Source organism: Epinephelus lanceolatus, chromosome 21 (assembly GCF_041903045.1).
Source record: "Epinephelus lanceolatus isolate andai-2023 chromosome 21, ASM4190304v1, whole genome shotgun sequence".
Taxonomy (NCBI): domain Eukaryota; kingdom Metazoa; phylum Chordata; class Actinopteri; order Perciformes; family Serranidae; genus Epinephelus; species Epinephelus lanceolatus.
The window spans coordinates 22,203,560-22,225,923 of NC_135754.1; the positions used below are offsets into that span (position 1 = coordinate 22,203,560).

The following is a 22,364-nucleotide window of genomic DNA, read 5'->3' on the forward strand; positions in this document are numbered from 1 at the left end:
TATATGAGGAGCTTTATTCCATAATGAACAATTAAAGATATTATATTTCAAATGAAAGACACTTTAGGGAGTATGTATAATTATATGTATATACATATATATGATAAGCAAACTGTTCTTAATCACTGATGTTTTTGAAGGTTAAACAGTAACCAATGTCTACTGAGTTTTTGTTTTAAAGGTCCAGTATGTAGGATTTAGGTAGATATATTAGCCAAAATGGAATATAATATAGTCAGTATGGTCTCTCTAGTGTATAAGTCGCGTCAAGTTTGCCGTGTTGTCTGCCATGTTGTTCTACAGTTGTCCAGAAGATGTAAACCAAACACTGGCTCTAGAATCGGGACTTTTGCGTTTTCGTGTAGGCCACCGTAGTTAGCGGCCCCTTTGTGCTGAGCTGAACTGCATCAGCAAAACATAGATTTTTAACGTGAAGCTGCTTTATTCAGGGTTTTACCAGTTTAAATCACCAGACCCATTTGTTTCGGAGAGGAGGAGACCTCAGTGGATAATTCGGCTCATGGTAAAAACCTCCTGAACGCCTGGATCTTAAGTTATCAAAGGAAAAAGGCGAGCACAAACTAGCAGATACTAAGCTAACAGTTCGTCTGCAACAAGCGAAACAGTCGGAGAAACACTGATCTTTAACATGAAACAGTAATCAGTATTTTTACGCGTTTTAGTCATATGAACCATTTGTTTTGGAGAGAAAGACACCTCTATGGATAATTCGGCTCCCAGTAAAAAACTCCTGAACAATAAACACTGAAGGAATCCTAACCATACTAGCACATGGGAGAAGTTTGAGCTGGTTGCAATCTGCAATCCTCACCACTAGATGCCACTAAATCCTACACACTGCTCCTTTAAATGTAAAATCTTGTTTGATAATTTGAGGCTGAGCATCTGGAAACTTCATTTCACCAAGACAAGCAACCAGAGTTGTGATTTCCTGCAATGCTGCCTTTAATATGTTTCTTTCACACCCATGTACATTTGGTACCTACTCAAGATTTACATCATTAAACCCGAGGGGGCAAAATAATTGAGGCATGAGAAGAGTTTTGGGGTTTAATGGCAACAAGAATTTTTAAATTTATGGCCAAATTATTTCGAATTACACATTACATTACATGAATTCACAAAAGACAGAGCACACATATGTGACTAGTAAATTATTGTGCTCAGTGCCCTCGACTCTCATATGAGCGTGCAGGGCTTTTTATCTGTAATGCTCTGCTTCCACCTCCTGGACATAAAGTGCAAGTGTACCTCACTGGTCCTTTTATAGTTTAGGTAATTCAATCAAATATCCAAGATAAACTACCTCATGATGAATCCTACACGTAGCAATATAGTTGCAGATTAGATCTACTGAAACAAAGCAAACAATAAGCCTACAACAGTCACAAAGTAATTACGTTATCTGTGCGTGAAATGGCTCAGCGCCTCCCTCAGTGTGGAGACACAATTATCACTGCTGCTGCTGCTGTGTGACAACTAATACATGTACTTACAGCACATGTAAACAAAGGAAATGATAAACAGTCATGGACATAAAACATCTGCGGAAAAACTTCTGCAAAACCCCAAATTACAGTCAGTGATATGAGACCGACATGAATGGTTAGACTCTGGTCCATTATATATATTTTTTAAAACTCTTTATATTAAGTATTTTTGGATGTTTAGACAAAGCACAAACACCATAGAGAACACTGTGTGGGGACACACCAGTTGAGTATTCATGAGTCCACTTGTTAAATGTCCTTTTATTGTCCACAGACATTCATGGTGAAGCTGCGCCCATGTCTTCTGAAATAAAGACAATCCATTCCTCTCATTTTCTGAGGAATATTGCTCCTCTAGACCTCAAAGAAAAAGTCATGTTTTTCATTATAAAGATCTCCTTGGCTATGTCCATCCATTGTTTAAGGCTTGGAGGCTCAGTTTTGTACCAGGAGCCATTATACTCTTGTTTATGACATTAAAAATTGAATTGTAATGGGAACTTTCATCTGTAATAGATGCAAAATTTTGATGCAAACTATAAGAGAGGGGAGGGTGTGGTGGGGTGCATTTATATGTCATCCTGTGGGCAGAGGGAGCCTTTAACCTACAGCTCCATTTTTCCATCAAGGAGTGGCTGCTTCTTCTTATTTGGAGTGATTTATCTTGTGTCAGTGTATCAGGTAACATTTTATTGCAACAGGGATTTCATCAGGTTTTACCACATAAGCCAACACCTTATAATAAGGTTACAAAACACATGCTTACGTAATTCAGTATGATTAATGGTGGGTTTAATGCTTGAATTTAAAGTGAGCAAAGGGAATTCGTGATACACACAGCATAAATTCATGCATTAAATGAGTGAGATTTAGTGCATCACTGATATGGGGGTCATGGTTTGTGTGTGTTATTATATGACTTAAAAGCAAGTGTTACAGCACTGACAACTATTTAACGATATCCCTACCCTGAAATACTGCCTGGATACCTGAAAGAAAGATGCATCAACTTTATTTAGGAACATGCACCATATATGGAATATTATAATAGAAGATAAACAGAGTAAACCTACTTTTTTCAGTCCAAATGGGAAATTGCAAAATTAAAATAGCCTAGAATAATTAAATAATATTGTGGCCCTAGTGTATTGTGTGTGTCTTATTATACAGTGTTAGCAAGTGTTACAGTACACACAACTATTTAAAATACTGCACAACTGTCCTAAAATACTGCCTAGATACCTGGATAAAACATGCATCAATTTTATTTAGGAACATGCACCATCTGTGCACAATACAATATAAGATAGGTGGAGTAGGTCTACTTTTTTCATCCAAATGGGAAATGGCTAAATTAATGTAGCCTAAAATAATTAAATAATCTTGTGGCCTACAGGACAGGGCCACAAAATATATATATTAATGCCAATGTTGTGATTTCGTGGTAAAAATTCCCCAACAATTTTCAAATTTGACAAATTACCACGCAATGAACCTGAGACATTTTGGGGCCCCTGGAGCTCTGTGGCCCCGGACACTTTCCCGTTGCATTAACAGCTACCAGCCTCGCCTGCTGCATGCTGCCTGTTTTCTTGTAGCTCTGACCTGAGCAGTGCACATTATCTGTTACCAAGCGGATGGGAAACATCCCATAAAGCCCTCCCTGGAGCCCTGTGCGGTCCTGCTGCTGCTGCAGGGGGTAACGTTAATGATCTGTAATTAACACTAACAGAATGGACTCTACCGGGGCGGCGGAACTTCTCCTCCCGGTGTAAACCTTACATCGCCCGGTAATGACAACAGAAAGACCGAGTGAAGCAGAAATGTGACAACACTTGCAGAGAGGCTTCAGAGCGTTGACAGCTCCAGGTTTGCCCGTGCGGGGGCACCAAGACGGACGAGGAAACCCCGAGGATCAGGGCCTCCTCTCCGGATGACACCGGCAGGAGCCAGCCACACTGCTCTCCTTAGCTAGCATCGGCTAAGCTAACGAATGTCTTCCCTCAATTAGAAATAACTGTAAATGGATAACTTAATTCGGACAACTTTATTCGAGGCTTGTGGGAGTTGTTAGGGAGTTTGCGGTCACCGGATGGACGGACAACATCCTCTCTAGGACTGAGAGTGACTGTGAAAACTGCGAGAGGTTCTCCAGGTGAGATATGTTGCGGCTAACGTTAACGTTAGCTTGCTAGATAACTAACGCTAGCTAGTTCAGGTAACCTTACGTGTAGCCGTAGTTAGCTAGCTGTCATTTAGTAACCAGGGACACCCTAGCGGCTACTAACATTAGTCAGATTTTAATTGTTAATAATAACTTGACAGTTTATGGCATTGTTTCGTCTCTCTTTCTTAAAATGTTGGCAAGATTTTGATAAGCATAATAGCATTTTCCAATGTTAACTAGCTAACGTTTGGTTAATTAGCGTTAGCCGTGTTGGTCAACATCTTGTCAGTCAATAACGGTTTTCCATCAACTGCCATGAAGTCAGTGTAGCTGGAACATTGGTTAACTTAATAAAGTTGAGACTATAAGAAGTTAAAATTAAGCCATTTATTGTTTCTAAGCTAGGTAACATTTGCTGGTCAGTGTTGTTTTTATAAACAAGTTGACAGGTTGTGCAAACCAGCTGATCCTGGCTGCTTCTGCATAACTATGTTAAATATTATGTGGTTGTTTTTATTTTGTTGATGTTTTTGAGTGACTGTCATCACCATTAAACGTTGCTTATGTGCCTTCACATGAATCCATCCCAAGATGATGGACACTGTCAGGAAGGAGGTCCTAATGGCAGAGGAAGCCGTGCCCTGCTATTTCACATAGTTATAATAACCATATCAAATACACTTTTTTGGTCCATTTGCCTTAATGTCTCTGACTTATATTAGTAATCTGAAGTCAGTGGCTCTCCTCACTTATTCACTTGCTTCTATGGTTGTTCATCTTGAATATCCATCTTGCTAAGCATTTTAGGACCAGCATCTAAACATGCAGGAGTGTCACAGGCAGAACTGGTGAAATTATGAATGACACTTGAAAGAAAAGACATTCAATGCCACCGTATGTACCAGAATCTGACACAAGCTTTTCTCCTTCTCTTAGTCAGGTGTCAGTAGCTTCATTTATTTTGAACTTCTGGTCCTATTGGTTAAATTAAACAAAACTATTACTATGAAGTTTCAACTGTCTGCTAGGTGTGTCTTGAAACTTTTTCCTGTTGGCTGTCATCCTCAGAATGAAATTCCATCCATCCCTTTTCTTTAACTGCTTGTCTTCTTAAGAGTAGCTGGGGGCCTGGAGACAATCCCAGCTGACATCGGGTGAGAGCCAGGGTACACACTGGACAGGTCACCAGACTATCACAGGGCTGACACATAGAGACAGACAACCATTCATGCTCACATTCACACCTGCTGACAATTTAGAGTCACCAGTTAACCTGCATGTGTTTGGGCTGTGGGAAGAAGCCGGAGAAACCGTAGAAATCTCACACTGACATGGGGAGAACATGCAATCTCCACACAGAGGGGCCCCAGCTGGCTTCTGGGTTCAAACCATTGCTGTGAAGTGACAGTGCCAACCATCCAATTCTGAATTGAAATGATGCAAGCACACACTTTGCTTTGTATTCGATTTTAGAGCACTACTTCAATTTGGACCGTGGGCTGTCAAAATACTGATCCAACGTAGGCCCAGGTTCCCAGCCGTGCAGAGAGGTGTTACATTTTGCCGGTCAGACCTCAGGATTGACTAGATTGTCAGGACACCATCCCCAGTTAGGTTACAATTTTGTGACAGTAACCCAACCCAGATAGTCCACATAAAGTATCATTCACTTTTTGTGTCCTTCTTTGTAGGCATGATGGATGGACTTCACAGTCAGGCTATAAGCCTGGACCCACGCAGGCAGGAACTGCTTGAGGCTCGCTTCACTGGACTTGGTGTGGCCAAGGTTTGCAACTTGTTTTGATGCTCAGATTGATCAGGAAGGAGTGTTTGTGCAGATGTTACACTTCAGATGTGATGTAAAGAAGGTTGAATGTATTTTGCTGTTGAGAAATTTAAATGAAAGCTCCTTCTTATCCCTGTTTAAATACATTTTAGGTACAAAAGAGTCGCTCCCAGTTTTGCTGCAGGCAAACATACCACAACCCCACTGTGTTTTGCGTGTAAACGCAAGCATGAGCAGTCAGTCAGCTCTCTTACATTAGTCCCGCAGTTTGGAGAAGCTTGGAAGTCTTCTCTATTTCCAGTATTGACTGATGCTCTGTGTTCAGGAGTTTCCCTCAGAGGAATGATCCTGTCTCCCTGAGCGAAAGCTAAAACAAGACGAGCTCTGTCTTGACTGACATGGGAGCCGGCCAGCAGCTCTTTGTTTCAGTGGAGACTAGTGACACTGAAATGGCACCGCAGCTGAAGCTCACAGCAGCGGCTGCATGCTATGCTGCAACCCTGCTGGTGAACTGGGTATTACTGTGTGTGGGTGTGCATTTGACAAAATGGCAACCCCTGAGAAAGCCATCACTATCATTCCTGCGCCGGCCTATAGTGCGCTCTGAAATGAATTGTCAGGCCTGCTCACTGTGGTATTAGAGTGTGAATGATTTAAGGCTGCAAGCATGATAAATACAGTAAATGTTGAAGACTTAACACTGAACATGCGTAGTGTACATGTTAAGGGAAAAAAGGGAAACATTTCTTGGCTGTACGTGTGACCTTGAGCAGCAGAATGACAGCTGGCCTTAAAAGCATTAGCCTCCTGCACCAATTAGCCTGCTGTTTCTTCTTAGTCTCTCAAGACTGTGCAGCTGGCTATGAATGGTATGCATGACACCAGCTGATTCTACCAAGTGGATGAGAACTGGAGATTTACAGATTAGCAGAAGGATGTATATTATATGCTTGATGTAGCGTCCTAGCTTAGTGATTTAGCTTAGTGACACTGTTAGATGCATGTGCTGAAATCTCAACAAAAATAAGATGCAGGGAGTGAAACAATTGCACACACATCAGTGTAAAAGGGCATCTGCTTACCAGAGTAGAACATGACTTATCAATCAGATCTAATGTGTGTGTGTTTTGTTTTTTCAGAGTTCAGCCAACAGTGAGTCATCCAACCAGTCTCTGTGCAGCGCGGGATCACTCAGTGACAAGGAACTGGAGGTTGGTTGGGGAAAGAGTCAGTCAGAATGACAAGCGTTTGTTCCCCTTATCTGCATGGCCTTTGACCATGAGTGCACTTTCTAGTGACTACTTTTGATGTGGACAATTGGTCAAGTATTGCGTATACAGTGGTGGTGACAGGGTGGGTGATTAATCTATTCACAAGTGTTCTGTTCCCCACTTACTCACAGACACAGGAGGGTGAGGCATTAAGTTGGGAAAAAGCTGGAAAACACCGTGGATATGTCAGCAGGCTTTAGACATATAAATAGAAGGTTCCATGTATAAAAAGTGCCAGAGACGCCATAAACACTTAAGGGCAGTACACAAAATGCTGAACACAGAGAAGAAGCTATCCACCTATGCATATAACTTAAAGGTGCAAGGCTTCATTTTGTCAATTACGTGTATTTGCCATTATGTTAACGTGGCCAGCTGAATGGACCTAAAGGGTAACTTTGGTATTTTTCAACTTGGATCCTATTCTCCTCTGTTTTTGTGTCAAAGTGACAGTTTGACAATTTACGAACACTGAAAGTGCTTGTTTTTGCCACCGACAGGCTCATATTATTATTCTAAGTGTCTAACAACATTATGACAAGGATCCCGACAGAGATAGGTCTTGTAAAAACACTTATCACCTTAGCCCCCAGACTCCTACTAAATAAAGAATTATTTTATTGTCATAAACAAAATAAAACATACAAAAAAGTCTTGGTTTGTCTTTATGCTGTTCTGACTATCACCAACTCTGATTCACTCAAAATAAACCCTTAATTCACGCTGCTAGATGTGAAAATTTGCTGCCTCTGTAAGTGTTAAAATTACTGTTGATTCGAATGGAATCTGGTGGGTTTGGCGATAGCAATTTTGGTGCTGTTTCTAGTTAAACAAAAAGGATTTTACTCTTTAACAACAAGGTCTATCTCTGTTTGGATCCTTTCCACAATGTTGTCCCACACTTCTAATAATAATCTGAGCCTGTCAGTGGCAACAACAAGCACTTTAAGTGGACATACACTGAGGGTGCATACACACCAAGTGGTTACATTGTAGCATGTTTGTCCTGCACTGGACCAATTTTGAAAAACTTTCCCCTTAGTCACTTCGATGCAAAAACAAAGGGCACCAAAAGTTACCCTTTAATGGAGTGCAATTTTAAGCTAAGTCATGCTTTTTTTCTGCTCCTGTCAGACACCAGAGAAGAAGTCCACTGACCAGAGAAACAGGAAGAGGAAAGGGGACATCTATGACAGCAACAGCCAAGGTAAGTCAACTCTGCTTAACTCCAAAATTGTCACTTTCCAATATAAAAAAATTCTTACAATCATAAGTGCTTTGTTTTTCTGCTGTTTCACTTTCACATAGTTGTAAAACTACAATCTGGCATTTAAATGTAAATGCTTTGGAACATACAGGAAATAGGACATTCTTACATTTTCTTAGTTCTTAGACCTGTCTTTTGTTTTTTTTTGTAGGAAAAGGAAGAGGGCACAAAATCAGTGATTATTTTGAGGTGAGTTCTTTGTGCCAGTGAATTAATTTTGCATTCTGGCCACTTTGCTGTGCATTGTTTCAAATCACTCTCAGACTGTAGTGTGATGTCTTCACCCTCACGTTCCGACTGTACCAGTATGGTCCCTCATCACATTCTTCCTAATAACAACGCTGTCTTATTTCTTTCTTTCTTTCTTTTTGTCTTGTTTCCACACTCTTGTCAACTGCCCTGTGGCCAGTTTGCTGGTAGCAGTGGCTCTGGCACCAGTCCAGCCCGGGGCATCCCCATGCTGGTGCGCTCCTCTCCACAGCACTCACTGTCTAATCCTCTGGTGAGCACCAGCATCCATCTCCATAGCTCTCTTACTGCTTTGGCTCTCTTTCATCAGTTACCAACTATTTAGTCTTTAGCCAGTTTCAGATTCATCTGGCGGTGGGCCTTTGTCTACTTTCTCTCAGCACTGGTATTCTCTTAATTGGACAGGGTTGGTGAGGCAAAGCTAATCCATTCAATAGACAAGTCTTTGGTTAATCTTGATGTGTTCAGGCAGTCGATGTGATAAAACATTGTTTTCATTGGGGAATTTTTTAAGATTTAGCTACTGAAATCTTTTCCTTCTGTTTTACTTAAATGAAAAATGAAAACAAGCACAAAATGGAGTAAATCTGACAGTGTAGATAAGTCGCGCCTACTCAGATTCATTCATTCAACCTTTATTTAAATTTCGAGGAATCATTTACAATGATGCTGAAAGTAGAATTTAAACAAAATAAAACGAACAGAAATGAATTAACCAGGAAACAAACTAATAACAACAGATCACAGAAACGGTTACATTCAAGGGTGGAGTAGTTTGTAATCATGGTTTTAAATTGATTTATCGGTTCAATTGTGCTTGAATATGTGTCTTAAATTGTTCCAGGTATGTGCAGCACAAAAACTAAAAGCAGTTTTCCCAAATTCAGTGCTTGCATGCGGGACTTCAAGCACTAACCAATTCCATTAACGAGTTGAGTAATGATTATAGGAACAGGCATGTTGCCATTTAGAGCTTTATAAATACATATAAACATCTTACAGTTGCCGATGGCCATTCAACCATGAGTAGAGTAATTGTTACCGGTCTTAGGGCGGAGTAATAAACTGAATCTCGGGGTTTAAGAGTGGAGACATGTCTATAGATAACATCACCTTCACCTGCCTTCAGTTATCTACTTCCTGCCGAGCATAAGAAAATGATCTCTGTTTCAGTACAGATATCCAATTTTTTGTTGTAGCTTGTTGACACGTGTGTCAGTGTGAAATTTAATTGTGGTGTTTTTGCTCAAAACTGACCGTTCAGAGTGTTAATACACAAATTGCTGTCCAAAATATCACTGGCTCTAGAGCATAGCATGTATTTAGTCTCTTCTGCATTCAGGACTAATGTCAAATTAAAAGGTATATCGTGCAAATTGTCAAAGGCTCGCTGTAGGATTTCGGATCAGCTGAATGTGTGTAGCATTTAATTAGCCAGAGAGACTGTAGCTAATGTTAATGTTTTCAGTGTTGGTGTTGTTCATGTTTTCAGATGTTGTTTTTAATATCATATGAAGAATTCATATTATGATACTCGCTAGATTTAGACATGTTGACATTGACGTCATAAGCATGGCTGAAAGCGAAATTATTACCGACTCCATGGTGGTTCCAAAAAGAGAAGCAGCTTCAGTAGTGTGGAATAAACTGCGCGTCCTGAATGTCTTATGAACAGCCCGGACTTCTCAGGCTCTTTTAGCGAGTTACCGCTCAGAGGGAACTCAGTCAGCGGCTCCTCTGGCAGCAGCACAGCGTCTCTCCCTCTCCTTTCACCACGCACACATGGGAGTCGGTGTCGTCAAGTGATTTTGTCATAAACCTTTGGTAATGTAAACCTACGTGACGCTCGCGGCTCAACAAAAAAAACTACATACAGTACAGGCCAAAAGTTTGGACACACCTTCTCATTCAATGTGTTTTCTTTATTTTCATGACTATTTACATTGTAGATTCTCACTGAAGGCATCAAAACTATGAATGAACACATGTGGAGTTATGTACTTAACAAAAAAAGGTGAAATAACTGAAAACATGTTTTATATTCTAGTTTCTTCAAAATAGCCACCCTTTGCTCTGATTACTGCTTTGCACACTCTTGGCATTCTCTCCATGAGCTTCAAGAGGTAGTCACCTGAAATGGTTTCCACTTCACAGGTGTGCCTTATCAGGGTTAATTAGTGGAATTTCTTGCTTTATCAATGGGGTTGGGACCATCAGTTGTGTTGTGCAGAAGTCAGGTTAATACACAGCCGACAGCCCTATTGGACAACTGTTAAAATTCATATTATGGCAAGAACCAATCAGCTAACTAAAGAAGAACGAGTGGCCATCATTACTTTAAGAAATGAAGGTCAGTCAGTCCGGAAAATTGCGAAAACTTTAAATGTGTCCCCAAGTGGAGTCGCAAAAACCATCAAGCGCTACAACGAAACTGGCACACATGAGGACCGACCCAGGAAAGGAAGACCAAGAGTCACCTCTGCTTCTGAGGATAAGTTCATCCGAGTCACCAGCCTCAGAAATCGCAAGTTAACAGCAGCTCAGATCAGAGACCAGATGAATGCCACACAGAGTTCTAGCAGCAGACCCATCTCTAGAACAACTGTTAAGAGGAGACTGCGCCAATCAGGCCTTCATGGTCAAATAGCTGCTAGGAAACCACTGCTAAGGAGAGGCAACAAGCAGAAGAGATTTGTTTGGGCCAAGAAACACAAGGAATGGACATTAGACCAGTGGAAATCTGTGCTTTGGTCTGATGAGTCCAAATTTGAGATCTTTGGTTCCAACCGCCGTGTCTTTGTGAGATGCAGAAAAGGTGAACGGATGGATTCCACATGCCTGGTTCCCACTGTGAAGCATGGAGGAGGAGGTGTGATGGTGTGGGGGTGTTTTGCTGGTGACACTGTTGGGGATTTATTCAAAATTGAAGGCACACTGAACCAGCATGGCTACCACAGCATCCTGCAGCGACATGCCATCCCATCCGGTTTGCGTTTAGTTGGACGATCATTTATTTTTCAACAGGACAATGACCCCAAACACACCTCCAGGCTGTGTAAGGGCTATTTGACCAAGAAGGAGAGTGATGGAGTGCTGCGGCAGATGACCTGGCCTCCACAGTCACCGGACCTGAACCCAATCGAGATGGTTTGGGGTGAGCTGGACCGCAGAGTGAAGACAAAGGGGCCAACAAGTGCTAAACACCTCTGGGAACTCCTTCAAGACTGTTGGAAAACCATTTCAGGTGACTACCTCTTGAAGCTCATCAAGAGAATGCCAAGAGTGTGCAAAGCAGTAATCAGAGCAAAGGGTGGCTATTTTGAAGAAACTAGAATATAAAACATGTTTTCAGTTATTTCACCTTTTTTTGTTAAGTACATAACTCCACATGTGTTCATTCATAGTTTTGATGCCTTCAGTGAGAATCTACAATGTAAATAGTCATGAAAATAAAGAAAACACATTGAATGAGAAGGTGTGTCCAAACTTTTGGCCTGTACTGTATATGTGAATGTGTGGTAGTTGTGGTATGATAGCAGCCTGTCACAGGTTACAGCGTGATGATTAGAGGAGAAATGGCAGAGCAAAAAGGTCCAGGTGGGGAAAAAACAACTCAATTACTAGAAATTTAAAAGAAAAGAGAAGGAAATCACCTGTTGATTTTTATATATATATATATATATATATATATATACACACACACACACACACACACATATATTAATGTGTAATTTGTATATTAATTCACTTCAATATTAATATTGAATCTGAATCTCACTCTGAGTTACTGTTGTTGTTCACAAACTAAAGAAATGAGAGATAATTTTTGTTTATTTTTTATTGAATATTTGAAGGCAAACTATAAAACTATATCACTTATTTTGTTGCAATTCTGTGTTCTTAAATTAATAATATTTTTTCTTTTTTTACTAATTTGTCACATTGCCAAGAATATCGTTATCACAAAAATACAATTTATATAAAATTGGTGTCTGCACTTTCAAAAGTGTATTGGTTGTTGATAACTATGTCATGTACAGTATTTATCTGAGAATCTCTTCACCTACCATTTTTATTCACTGTTTGTGAAGATAAAATCTCTCCTCATCAACTACAAATTACATGCTCACTGCTGACTAAACAGCATCTTACAGCAGCAAGGCTTGTTTTTTTCCACACAGTGTTAATGCATATCTGAACAGGACCTCTATAATGATTAATAGTGCAACAAATGATAAAACACTGTCTGTTACATTGAGTTCCTGAATACTCCCACATTTCGCTGCCATAAAAGACATTATTGGCGGTGTTATGTTTCTGTTGGATCTCTAGTTAGCGAGCTTACTTGTGTGCAGATGTCTGTAGAAGGTGTTAATGAGTCGTCTGTCAGTTGGATGTACAGAAGTTTTTCAAGAACTCTCCAGGGTGACAGCAGATTTATATGTGCTTCATGAAGAACTTCTAGTATAAGATGAACAGTTTCAAAATGACGGTTCCTATTAGCCTGCTAGTTTTATAGCACTCTAATGACCTGCCCTCTTCTAATCACTCAGGTCTCATAAAGCAATTTCATGCCATTCTATTGTCCTATTGTATGCAGTGTTTATGACTAACACATACCTTTGAGAATGGACTTTGCAGAAGAATGATAAAGGTTAAATTGGAATGGACAAGTTAGCATCAGTACCTGGCTTTGTGTTCATTTACAAATTTAGTTCTCTACCGCTTAATAGCTGCAATATGTTCCTTTTCTTTTTATCCATTTCAGCTATTTTAAAATGTCCATATGCTGTCTTTTTCACATAATTATTATATTTTACCCCCTGTGTCTTTCTACCTTTCTCTTTTTTTCTCTCTGTCTCTCTGGAATACAGTTTCAGCAAGGCAGCCCCTCGTCCACAGGCTCAGCCCACACAGACTCTTCATCTTGCAGCTCTGTGAAGACGGCCCCCACACACTCCTGCTCACACAAAGCCATCCAGGTAACTGACTGACCTGGATCTCCACTTCACACCAGTGAATTATCTGTCATATTGGGTTGGTTTCAAATTGAGGCACGCTTTGCATCCAGCTCAGCTTTTTACATTAACTTCTTCAGGCCCAGACACACCATACTGACATCAAAGAACTAGAGGCAACGAAGGCAGACTGTTAGGTCACCTCATGTTGCCTGCTTCTCGGGCAAAAAGTTGCACATGAACACACCGCAAAGACCAAAACCAATGGCCAACGAGCATGTACGTTCTGCACCTATGTGAAAGAAAATAACTTTGCATACTAGCAGGTGGTGGTTATCTATATATGTCACTGAAAAAGGGAAACCAGAAGACTGACGGGACGCATTCAAGATGCTAATTAGCCAGTTAGCACATTAACAACACAACTCGATGTTTAAAGAACAAATGATATTTACCATGCACTAGCGGGCACTGCGCTGGACCATTGTGGTGAAGAGGGAGCTGAGCTGGAAGGCAAAGCTTACGACTTACTGCTCCATCTACGTCCCAACCCTCACCTATGGTCATGAGTTCTGGGTAGTGACTGAAAGAATGAGATCGCGGATACAAGCGGCGGAAATGAGTTTCCTCCGTAGGGTGGCTGGGCCCAGCCTTAGAGATAGGGGAAGGAGCTTGGACATCTGGAGGGAGCCCGGAGTAGAGCCGCTGCTTCTTCACGTTGAAGGATGCCTCCTGGGCACCTTCCATTAGAGGTGTTCCAGACACGTCCCACTGGTAGGAGGCCCCAGGGCAGACCCAGAACATGCTGGAGGGATTACATATCTCATCTGGCCTGGGAAAGCCTTGGGGTCCTCCAGGAGGAGCTGGAAAGTGCTGCTGGGGAGAGGGACGTCTGGGGTGCTTTGCTTGGCTTGCTGCCCCCGTGACCTGGCCCCTGATAAGCGGATGAAAATGGATGGATGGATAGTGAACAATAACACAAACAATTACAAACCGTTTCTGCCAAAACTCAGTTGCTAAAAATATAATCTTACCTCATGTAACAAGTTTGTTTTGATCTCAGGTTGTCTTTTGTTTACTTTCCTCACTTCCGTTTCTCTTTTCCGCCGGCTTAAACAGCAATTCAGCATGCTTAATTGGAAGGAAAAAAAGCCAACATGGGCCGACTAGTGCCTATTGTGTGGTATTCACCATATAGACAAAGGTAACAGACGCTCACTGACGGCCCAACATTGACCAATGGCCATTCGTCGGCTTGGTGTATTAGGGCCTATATAACAGCTGGTGATTTTGTGAGTGAAAAGTGGTTTGTTTCCCAACCTTAAGAGACTAATAGTTGAGCTAGACTAAACTCATAGGGAGGGCACAACTTTACACTTTGCTCTGCCATTTAAAAAAAAACAAAAAACAAAACAAAAAACACACTAGTTTGCCAAGATGTGTTTGCAACAGCTAAAAGTCAAAACGTTAAAGGCCTTGCCACCCACACTGCAGCTCATCTGACACAATACGTACAACACACATCCAGTGATCTTTGCAAATTGCGCTAATTGGCCTAATTAAAGGTCAGCATTTTAAATTCACATCTAAAATCCAAGACACCAGCGTCTGATTTTGATTCATTTAAAGTGATGTTGTGTTATGTCAGTGACTGGCCCGAGGGGTGTCAGGATCGCTGAGTGGGCTGAGATGTTAACTGTTGGCTTGTTGTTCTCGTCTTTGCCCTCCTTCCTCAGTCAGAACTGACGCTACTGAAACTGACAGCACTGGAGAAGGACAAGAACTCTGACCTGGAGAAGAAAGAGGGGAGGATAGATGACCTGCTGCGGGTAAGATATGAAAATATTTCAGATCTGTCTAAAAAATGTTGATGTGCTGTACTTAGTTTAAACCATTTGAAACATCTGAAAGAGCTTCATTATCATTTATTCCTGACAAAATCTCATACTTTGAAATGCCACATTTTAGTTCACTAACTGTGATTAATGTCACACACAGTCACGGATGTGTCTAAATATAAATCTGTATATTCAGCCCATTCTCAAATGTCCTTAATAATCACTTCACAATCTAGACAATCTGCTCTCCCTTGTCACAACAACCCCAGTAATTAACCTGCACCGGCCTGGTTGCAGCTCATCATGAAAGATGTGCTTGTTAACCATCAAATGCCATCGTTGCTTAAATTACGTTCGGTGTAAATGTCAGCAGACTGAGCTGACGCACTGATAGTTGTCGCATCGTGTCAGATTAAGAGCAAAGCTGCCTTAAATCCTTGTTGTAATAAGAATTAGATGTCATAGTGATGATGTGTGTTTTGGCAGGCTAACTGTGACTTGAGGCGGCAGGTGGATGAGCAGCAGAAGATGCTGGAGCGCTACAAGGAGCGGCTTAACAAGTGTGTGACCATGAGCAAGAAGCTCCTAATTGAGAAGGTGGGTGTACATATGCATCTAATATGTTACATGTGTTGTCTAAAATGAGACAGCCTGTCTTACCTTAATGCTGGGTAGTAGTGTTTCATGTTGATTATGTTGGAACTCAACAATATTTAGTTCTTTTTATCCTCTTAACTAAGCTGCTTTCTGAGTTGGCATGCACAATTTTCAATTCATCTTTTTTTTTTTTTCAGTCAAAGCAGGAGAAGATGGCCTCCAGGGACAAGAGCATGCAGGACCGTCTACGTCTGGGCCACTTCACCACCGTGCGGCATGGAGCCTCCTTCACCGAGCAGTGGACAGATGGATTTGCCTTCCAGAACCTCATCAAGTCAGCATCCAGACAGGCACAAACACGTGAGCATTTTTCATGTCTGCATACAGACATGTTCACACTAGATTGTTCTTCCACATTCTAGGCAGCAGGAGCGAGTCAACTCGCAGAGGGAGGACATTGAGAGGCAGAGGAAGCTGCTGGGAAAGAGGAAACCTCCCTCCATGGCTCAGACCCCTCCACCCAGTCTCGAGCCAAACAAACGAAAGAGCCGGAGCAACGGCCAGGAGAGTGAAGCGTAAGATTACAATCAGTGACTTCACACAGTCGATGTTTTACATGGACCAACCCAAATTACACAGCAAGGCAGGAATTATTTATTGTGGTGGTGTATCTTGAATTGTATTGTTTTCTCATCTTAAGGGCTGCACTGTAATGTACTGGTGCAGCTTCCTGAACTTAATGGGCTGTCCTGGCTGACTGGTGTTGGATTAACCTTCTTGAACTATTGATAGATTTTATTTATATGTTGGGTGTTGGTTTTGTTTAATTCTAAAGTAATTATTCTAAAATATATCATGGTAATTGTAAGTAATACTTTATTTTAACTGTAGAGTATAAAACTGGCACAGAATCTGACACCTTTTTTTTCTTTTTGTTGAGACAAATTGCAAGAGCATTGAGTGGGACCTGTCTGGTAAAACCCTTACATAAGGAAGCTTTGTGTTACCTTGTTGCTGTCTCTTTCATTTTATCTGAAGCATGTTGCCACTTTATCCCACACAGGTTGTCTCTGGCAGAATATCACGAGCAAGAGGAGATTTTCAAACTTCGAATTGGTCATCTAAAAAAGGTACCAGATCACCTCTGAAAGCAGCTTTCTCTTTGTTTTTTTGTGTTTGGGGTTTGTTTCTTGGACCTGTTACTACCTAGTAACCTAGAAACGTAGTACCACTCCTACCTGTTCCTTTTATATATTTTGTGTGTTTGTTGTACACAGGAAGAAGCAGAGATCCAGGCCGAGCTGGAGCATCTGGAGCGAGTAAGAAACCTGCACATTCGGGAGCTGAAGAGAATCCACAACGAGGACAATTCACAGTATGTATCATCTCAGTTTAACATACTTTATACAAGTCATGTAGTGTGTGTTCACTTTAGAAACATGTTTGAAAAAGTCAAAAGCTTTGACAAAGTCTTCTCCCATAGATTTAAAGACCACCCCACGCTGAACGACCGATACCTGCTACTACATTTACTTGGAAGAGGTGGCTTTAGCGAAGTTTTCAAGGTTAGCATGGCTATGCTGGGTCATTTTGACACTTCTGCATCCACTAAACAGCTACCATACAGCATTCAGTGGAACTTTCTGGTTAAAGTTGGCTAATGTTTTTTTGTGCAGGCTTTTGATTTGACAGAGCAAAGGTATGTCGCCATTAAAATCCATCAACTCAACAAGAACTGGAGGGAGGAGAAGAAGCAGAACTACCACAAGTGAGTCTGAAACTCTGTTCACCGCATGTGCTCCTCTGTCTTTGCATTGTTTGAAATATTTTGATCTATGCTTAAATCTTAGATGGTGGACTTTAAAGCTGAAAACTGTCTTTGATTGTTCTTATTCATGACATGCTTAAAAAGGTAATGAATGGTTCATGTCTTTTCAGACACGCCTGTAGAGAATACAGAATCCACAAAGAACTTGACCACCCCAGAATAGTCAAACTCTACGACTATTTCTCACTTGACACAGATTCGTAAGTCAATCATTCTACATAAAGCTCACGAGGGTTGATTATAGGTCTTACATTCATGAGGTGGCCAGAAACACACCTCTGAACAAGTGTTAATATTGCTCCATAACTGCTGGATGTAAACAAGTGACTGTTTGCTAGGTAGTTTGCAACATCAACTTAAACAATGATGAAAAATGATCCGTTGGATTGCCTGTGGCAGGTTCTGCACAGTGCTGGAGTACTGTGAAGGCAACGATCTGGACTTCTACTTGAAGCAGAATAAGCTGATGACCGAGAAGGAGGGCCGATCCATCGTCATGCAGATTGTCAACGCCCTCAAGTACCTCAACCAGATTCGCCCACCCATCATCCACTACGACCTCAAGCCCGGTATTCTTGCTCACAGTTATAGTTTGCCATTTTGTCATCCTCCTTCAGTTACTAGATATGAGAAATTACGTACTAAAAGGTGCAGTCTTGCTCAGATGGCAATCAAGAGAAATATAAGACCATGTGTATGTACAGAAAAAAAAATATTCCTCAGAAAAGACTGCTTACAATCTTATATTTGTAATTTAACTTTTACTGTCCTTTTCAATGTTCACTGTTTTCTGTTCTTAGGAAACATCCTGTTGGTCAATGGCACAGCTTGTGGAGAGATTAAGATCACTGACTTTGGGCTGTCCAAGATCATGGATGATGACAGCTACAGCTCTGCAGATGGCATCGAGCTGACCTCACAAGGAGCAGGGACCTACTGGTACATAGAGACACATTTCACTGCCTTTAGTAACCAAGCAACAAATGCGGCTTCACAAGTTTGTAGCAGAGGCTCCGTCTTTTGATGGAAACGTTGCTAATTGAATTCACATCCTCTCTTCACTCAGAGAATTGTGCAGAGAGAACATAAAGAGGAAAATCTGTTTCACTCTCATGTTGTGTTGTGTGACTGACAGGTACCTGCCTCCTGAGTGCTTTGTGGTGGGCAAGGAGCCCCCTAAAATATCCAACAAGGTGGATGTTTGGTCAGTCGGGGTCATCTTCTACCAGAGCTTATATGGACGCAAGGTAACCACTAACCTGCATTAGTGATAGGCCGACCGATTCTCTTCATAGAATTGGTTCCTTTGAGTTGGTACATGTAAATCTGTTGGACCTTTTCAGTTTTCATATGTATGGCAGAATACAGGATCAGTTTCTCTGTGACACTTTGTTATAGTACATGCACATTTTACTGCTCATGCTGTTCCACAAATCTTTTTTCCAATGCATTCCCAGTCATCAGGTATAAGTTTACATCAATAAACATAAAATATTCATTTTAATGCATTGATTTTAGTATTCCACTTATACGTAGGTAGGCTATGTAGGCTCAATACAATGTTACAGAAATGGCACTGACCATCATTTTTTCAGGGGCAAGTAGCAGACGTCCCAGTCACCTCTGCAGCCTTGTGCTGCATTCATGTGGTGTCGAAGTAATCTGAAAAATTAGTTCCTGATCATATTTCATGGCTTACCTGATCCGTTTCCTTTGCTAATCGTTATCAACGCTGTTTAAATGCTAATCTGTAATATCCATGTAATTTCCACATCATAAATTAAAGTTCATGAACACAGCACAGTTTGAAGAACGACCATCCAAGGTGCAAGCGAATGCACACATTATTCATTAGCACATACCGGACACTAAAAAGAGCCTTTCAGAAAGATTAATTTGTTCATTTTCACCCTTCACTAATCTGCATCCTGTAACAGTTTTTTGTAGATCAATGTGAAAAATGAAAGTTAATCATCTCCCTTTTGTCTGTTTCAGCCGTTTGGTCATAACCAGTCACAGCAGGATATCCTTCAAGAAAACACCATATTAAAAGCCACTGAGGTGCAGTTTCCCCCCAAACCTGTGGTCACCACAGAAGCAAAGGTGTGGTACTCGTTTCTCTTGAACGGCTATGCATTTATTCAAGTGGGAGGGGCTTCTGGGGCATTTGTCTTTTTATTCTGTGAAGCACTTTGTGTTACAATTTATTGTATGGAAATGTGCTATATAAATAAAGTTTAATTGATTGATACTTATCCATAGTCAGTGTATGAGCTACAGTAGATGGCGGTTGGCACGTCCCCACTTTGGAGAAGCAGACAGGAGTACAGCCACGGAGGCTAAGCAATGTACTGCTGTGGATGCAGCAAAACGTATTTTAGCCTCCTAAAGAATCAGTAGAATCAGTATCAGTTTAACTGTGTGCTATATTATGCTTTACTTTGTGATCAGACAGCCCTCTCCAATGGGAAACTGTCTTTAAGCAACCCCCTTTTAAAAAAAATCTGAGCTGCCCCTTTAAATGCAGGGTGCCAAAGTAGATCAAAGTTTATCATACAAAGTAGTTGGGAATATATTATATTGGTAAAGCAAGTAGTCATAGAAAGGAAAAGGTTGAAGTTATTCCAGACATAAGGACTCTGTTTTTTCCTTTTCACAGGCCTTCATTCGACGTTGCCTGGCTTATCACAAGGAGGACCGCGTTGATGTGCTACAGTTGTCCAGTGACCCCTTCCTAATGCCCCACATTCGAAAAGCTCTGGCCAGCAGTGCACCTCAGGCTCCTCCTCTTCCCTCCACCTCCAGCTGCTACGGCAGCAGTGCCTCCAACTGAAGCAAGCTGAACGAAGCTGGGACAAAACCCCAGTGAGGACAAAGCCACGCTGAGACGTTAACACACTTGATGAAACTCCTCCTTTTGCTCTCGTGATTGTGAGAGAGCAGAGAGCATGATGGGATCTAGGGATCCTAAGAGTGTGAATGGAACCAAAATGACGGATGACGTGGTGATGTAGTAGTAAGTGTGCCCACCACCATCATCCAAGTGCTAAAAAATGAAGGGCCAGTCTGTGGGCTCAGTAGAACCCAAAGATTTGCCCATATGCATGCACTAACACACAAACTTTGGCTCATTTCAAGGGAGCTTTTTTACATGGCGAATTATAAAAGCACCCGAAAAATTGCACAACTGACGGGCGGAGAAGTTCGCCATGTGTGGAAGATCACCTGCCTGTACTCTGGAAGGTTTAGGGGAAGACGCATTAATGAAATTTCATCCCATTCTGCTTGAAATCATCATCTATCAAACTATTTTTCACAGCTAGAGTGGTCAATTTTAAATGTATATCCCTGTAGGTGTGAACCTGGGACTTTTTGGAAGGGCTCCTACAAGTAATAAGGAACGACCGATGACCAAAGTTCAAGGCCTGCCTTGCGGAAACGGCACCGTTAGAGGTTCATATGACTTGACAGAAGAGGGCTGATTCTGGAGAGAGTAACTGGTTTTGACCTATTTTAAATATTTGACTGGATAACTGGAAGTCAGCTTATTATTTTAATTAAGTCCATATTTTTCCATGAAATTTACCCCCTCTAATGTTTTGTTAACCTTACAGGGGGGCTGACTATGAGTGAGTGTTGTGATGAGAGTTAAAGATTCAACAGAAATAATAATTATGAAACCATTAAAAAACATTTGGTTAACTCGCTGGTGTCTTAACTTGATTCTGGAAAATCTGCTCGCAGATAATTTGCATTTATTGTAAATTATACAAAAATACTTGAAGGTTCACCGATGTTATTTATTTATTCATGAGTCTCATTACAAGTATTTATTCATTCAATTATTCATGCAGTTTATTTTGGCTATAAAATACCTTGAAAAGGTCTTAAAAAAGCATTAAATGTAAGTCTGATACCTGTAGACGCACTGTTACAGAGCCAGGCAGAGGTTCTCAATCTCCTTTGACATAATTTGACACAGCCTGTTTTTTTATACTTCTATAGTTCTATAGAAAAATGCATTAGAAGATATTAAACATGTATTAAAACTTTCTGCATCATCTTAACACAGAAAACTCACAGCAAGTAACACTGTCCTTAAACAAAAAATATCAAAGGCAAATCAAGAGGAACTAGAAAATACATTTCCTGCAGAAAATATGTGTGGATGCTGAATGCTGAAATTCAAAACCATGGCTGAAAATGCAGAAAGTTGCCAGAAACATCTGAAAATCCTTACAGAGCATAACGTTTTGGCATTTGAATGGTTTCTCTAGCTGAAGATATACAGTCATTTTAGTCGTAGCAGTAATTATGGCAATGGTAGTGGCTGATTTAAAGTACATTTCAGAACATACACACATATTGAGAAGTGTGAATTGAAGTGAAGTTTGCACACACAGGCTCAATAAAGCGTAGATTCTGATTCTTTTAAATAATATTCAGTTCATGAGGTTAGAATGTAAGCTATGAACTGTTTTAAATTTAAAAATTAAGATATTTAGTGAAAGATGAAGCCTTTGTAAAAAAAAAAAACAAAACCAAAAAAATTAGATATTTTCAACTACACAATTTGGAAGCTTTTTACCAAGTCCACGCAGTTGCTGAAGGCCCTCTGGTCTAAATATTTTTTTAAATTAAAACAAGACTACGACAAAATAAAAATGACAACATTTTGAGCCGTTTGTGCCACCACATAGTGACAAAACAATAAGATCAGTGATTGGTGAAATGGACATCCAAGTAATTTACTGTCCACTAGAAAACAAGCACTCCAGTATTTGGTGGTTAAAAAAAGCCCTCAGGTTTAGGGGTGACAGACAAATACTGTACTTATTGTGGTCTATTAAAGGATAGAGTTGCTGCTTATAGGTCTCACTTGGGGCTGGCAT

At 40.8% G+C, this 22,364-nt stretch overlaps 1 protein-coding gene across 4 annotated transcripts; it reads left to right on the forward strand.

Annotated features, from left to right (window-relative positions):
• The first annotated feature begins 3,052 nt into the window (after positions 1 to 3,052).
• On the forward strand, positions 3,053 to 21,174 carry LOC117260080 (serine/threonine-protein kinase tousled-like 2). 4 transcript variants are annotated; one of them, XM_033631957.2, is made up of 22 exons: positions 3,160 to 3,666; positions 4,747 to 4,832; positions 5,370 to 5,464; positions 6,604 to 6,675; positions 7,870 to 7,942; positions 8,154 to 8,191; positions 8,412 to 8,504; positions 13,126 to 13,233; positions 14,946 to 15,038; positions 15,534 to 15,644; positions 15,842 to 15,978; positions 16,067 to 16,219; positions 16,708 to 16,774; positions 16,922 to 17,019; positions 17,128 to 17,209; positions 17,321 to 17,412; positions 17,583 to 17,672; positions 17,872 to 18,041; positions 18,273 to 18,411; positions 18,608 to 18,719; positions 19,468 to 19,575; positions 20,132 to 21,174. In XM_033631957.2, the coding sequence occupies exons 3-22, from the start codon at positions 5,372 to 5,374 to the stop codon at positions 20,303 to 20,305; spliced, it is 2,103 nt and encodes a 700-aa protein (XP_033487848.1). In that variant the 5' UTR covers positions 3,160 to 3,666; positions 4,747 to 4,832; positions 5,370 to 5,371; the 3' UTR covers positions 20,306 to 21,174. The 4 variants fall into 4 exon arrangements, with proteins under 4 accessions (XP_033487849.1, XP_033487848.1, XP_033487851.1 ...); XM_033631959.2 differs by having other exon boundaries at positions 3,540 to 3,666; positions 4,799 to 4,832; XM_033631958.2 differs by lacking the exon at positions 4,747 to 4,832 and having other exon boundaries at positions 3,053 to 3,666.
• Positions 21,175 to 22,364: the final 1,190 nt, after the last annotated feature.

Bases quoted from the DNA above. Each gene is read 5' to 3' on its own strand.
- LOC117260080 (XM_033631958.2), top strand. From the start codon at position 5,372: ATGATGGATGGACTTCACAGTCAGGCTATAAGCCTGGACCCACGCAGG. The intron at 6,676-7,869 runs GTTGGTTGGGGA...TGCTCCTGTCAG, and splicing joins TCAGTGACAAGGAACTGGAG to ACACCAGAGAAGAAGTCCAC. The intron at 15,645-15,841 runs GTGGGTGTACAT...TTTTTTTTTCAG, and splicing joins AGAAGCTCCTAATTGAGAAG to TCAAAGCAGGAGAAGATGGC.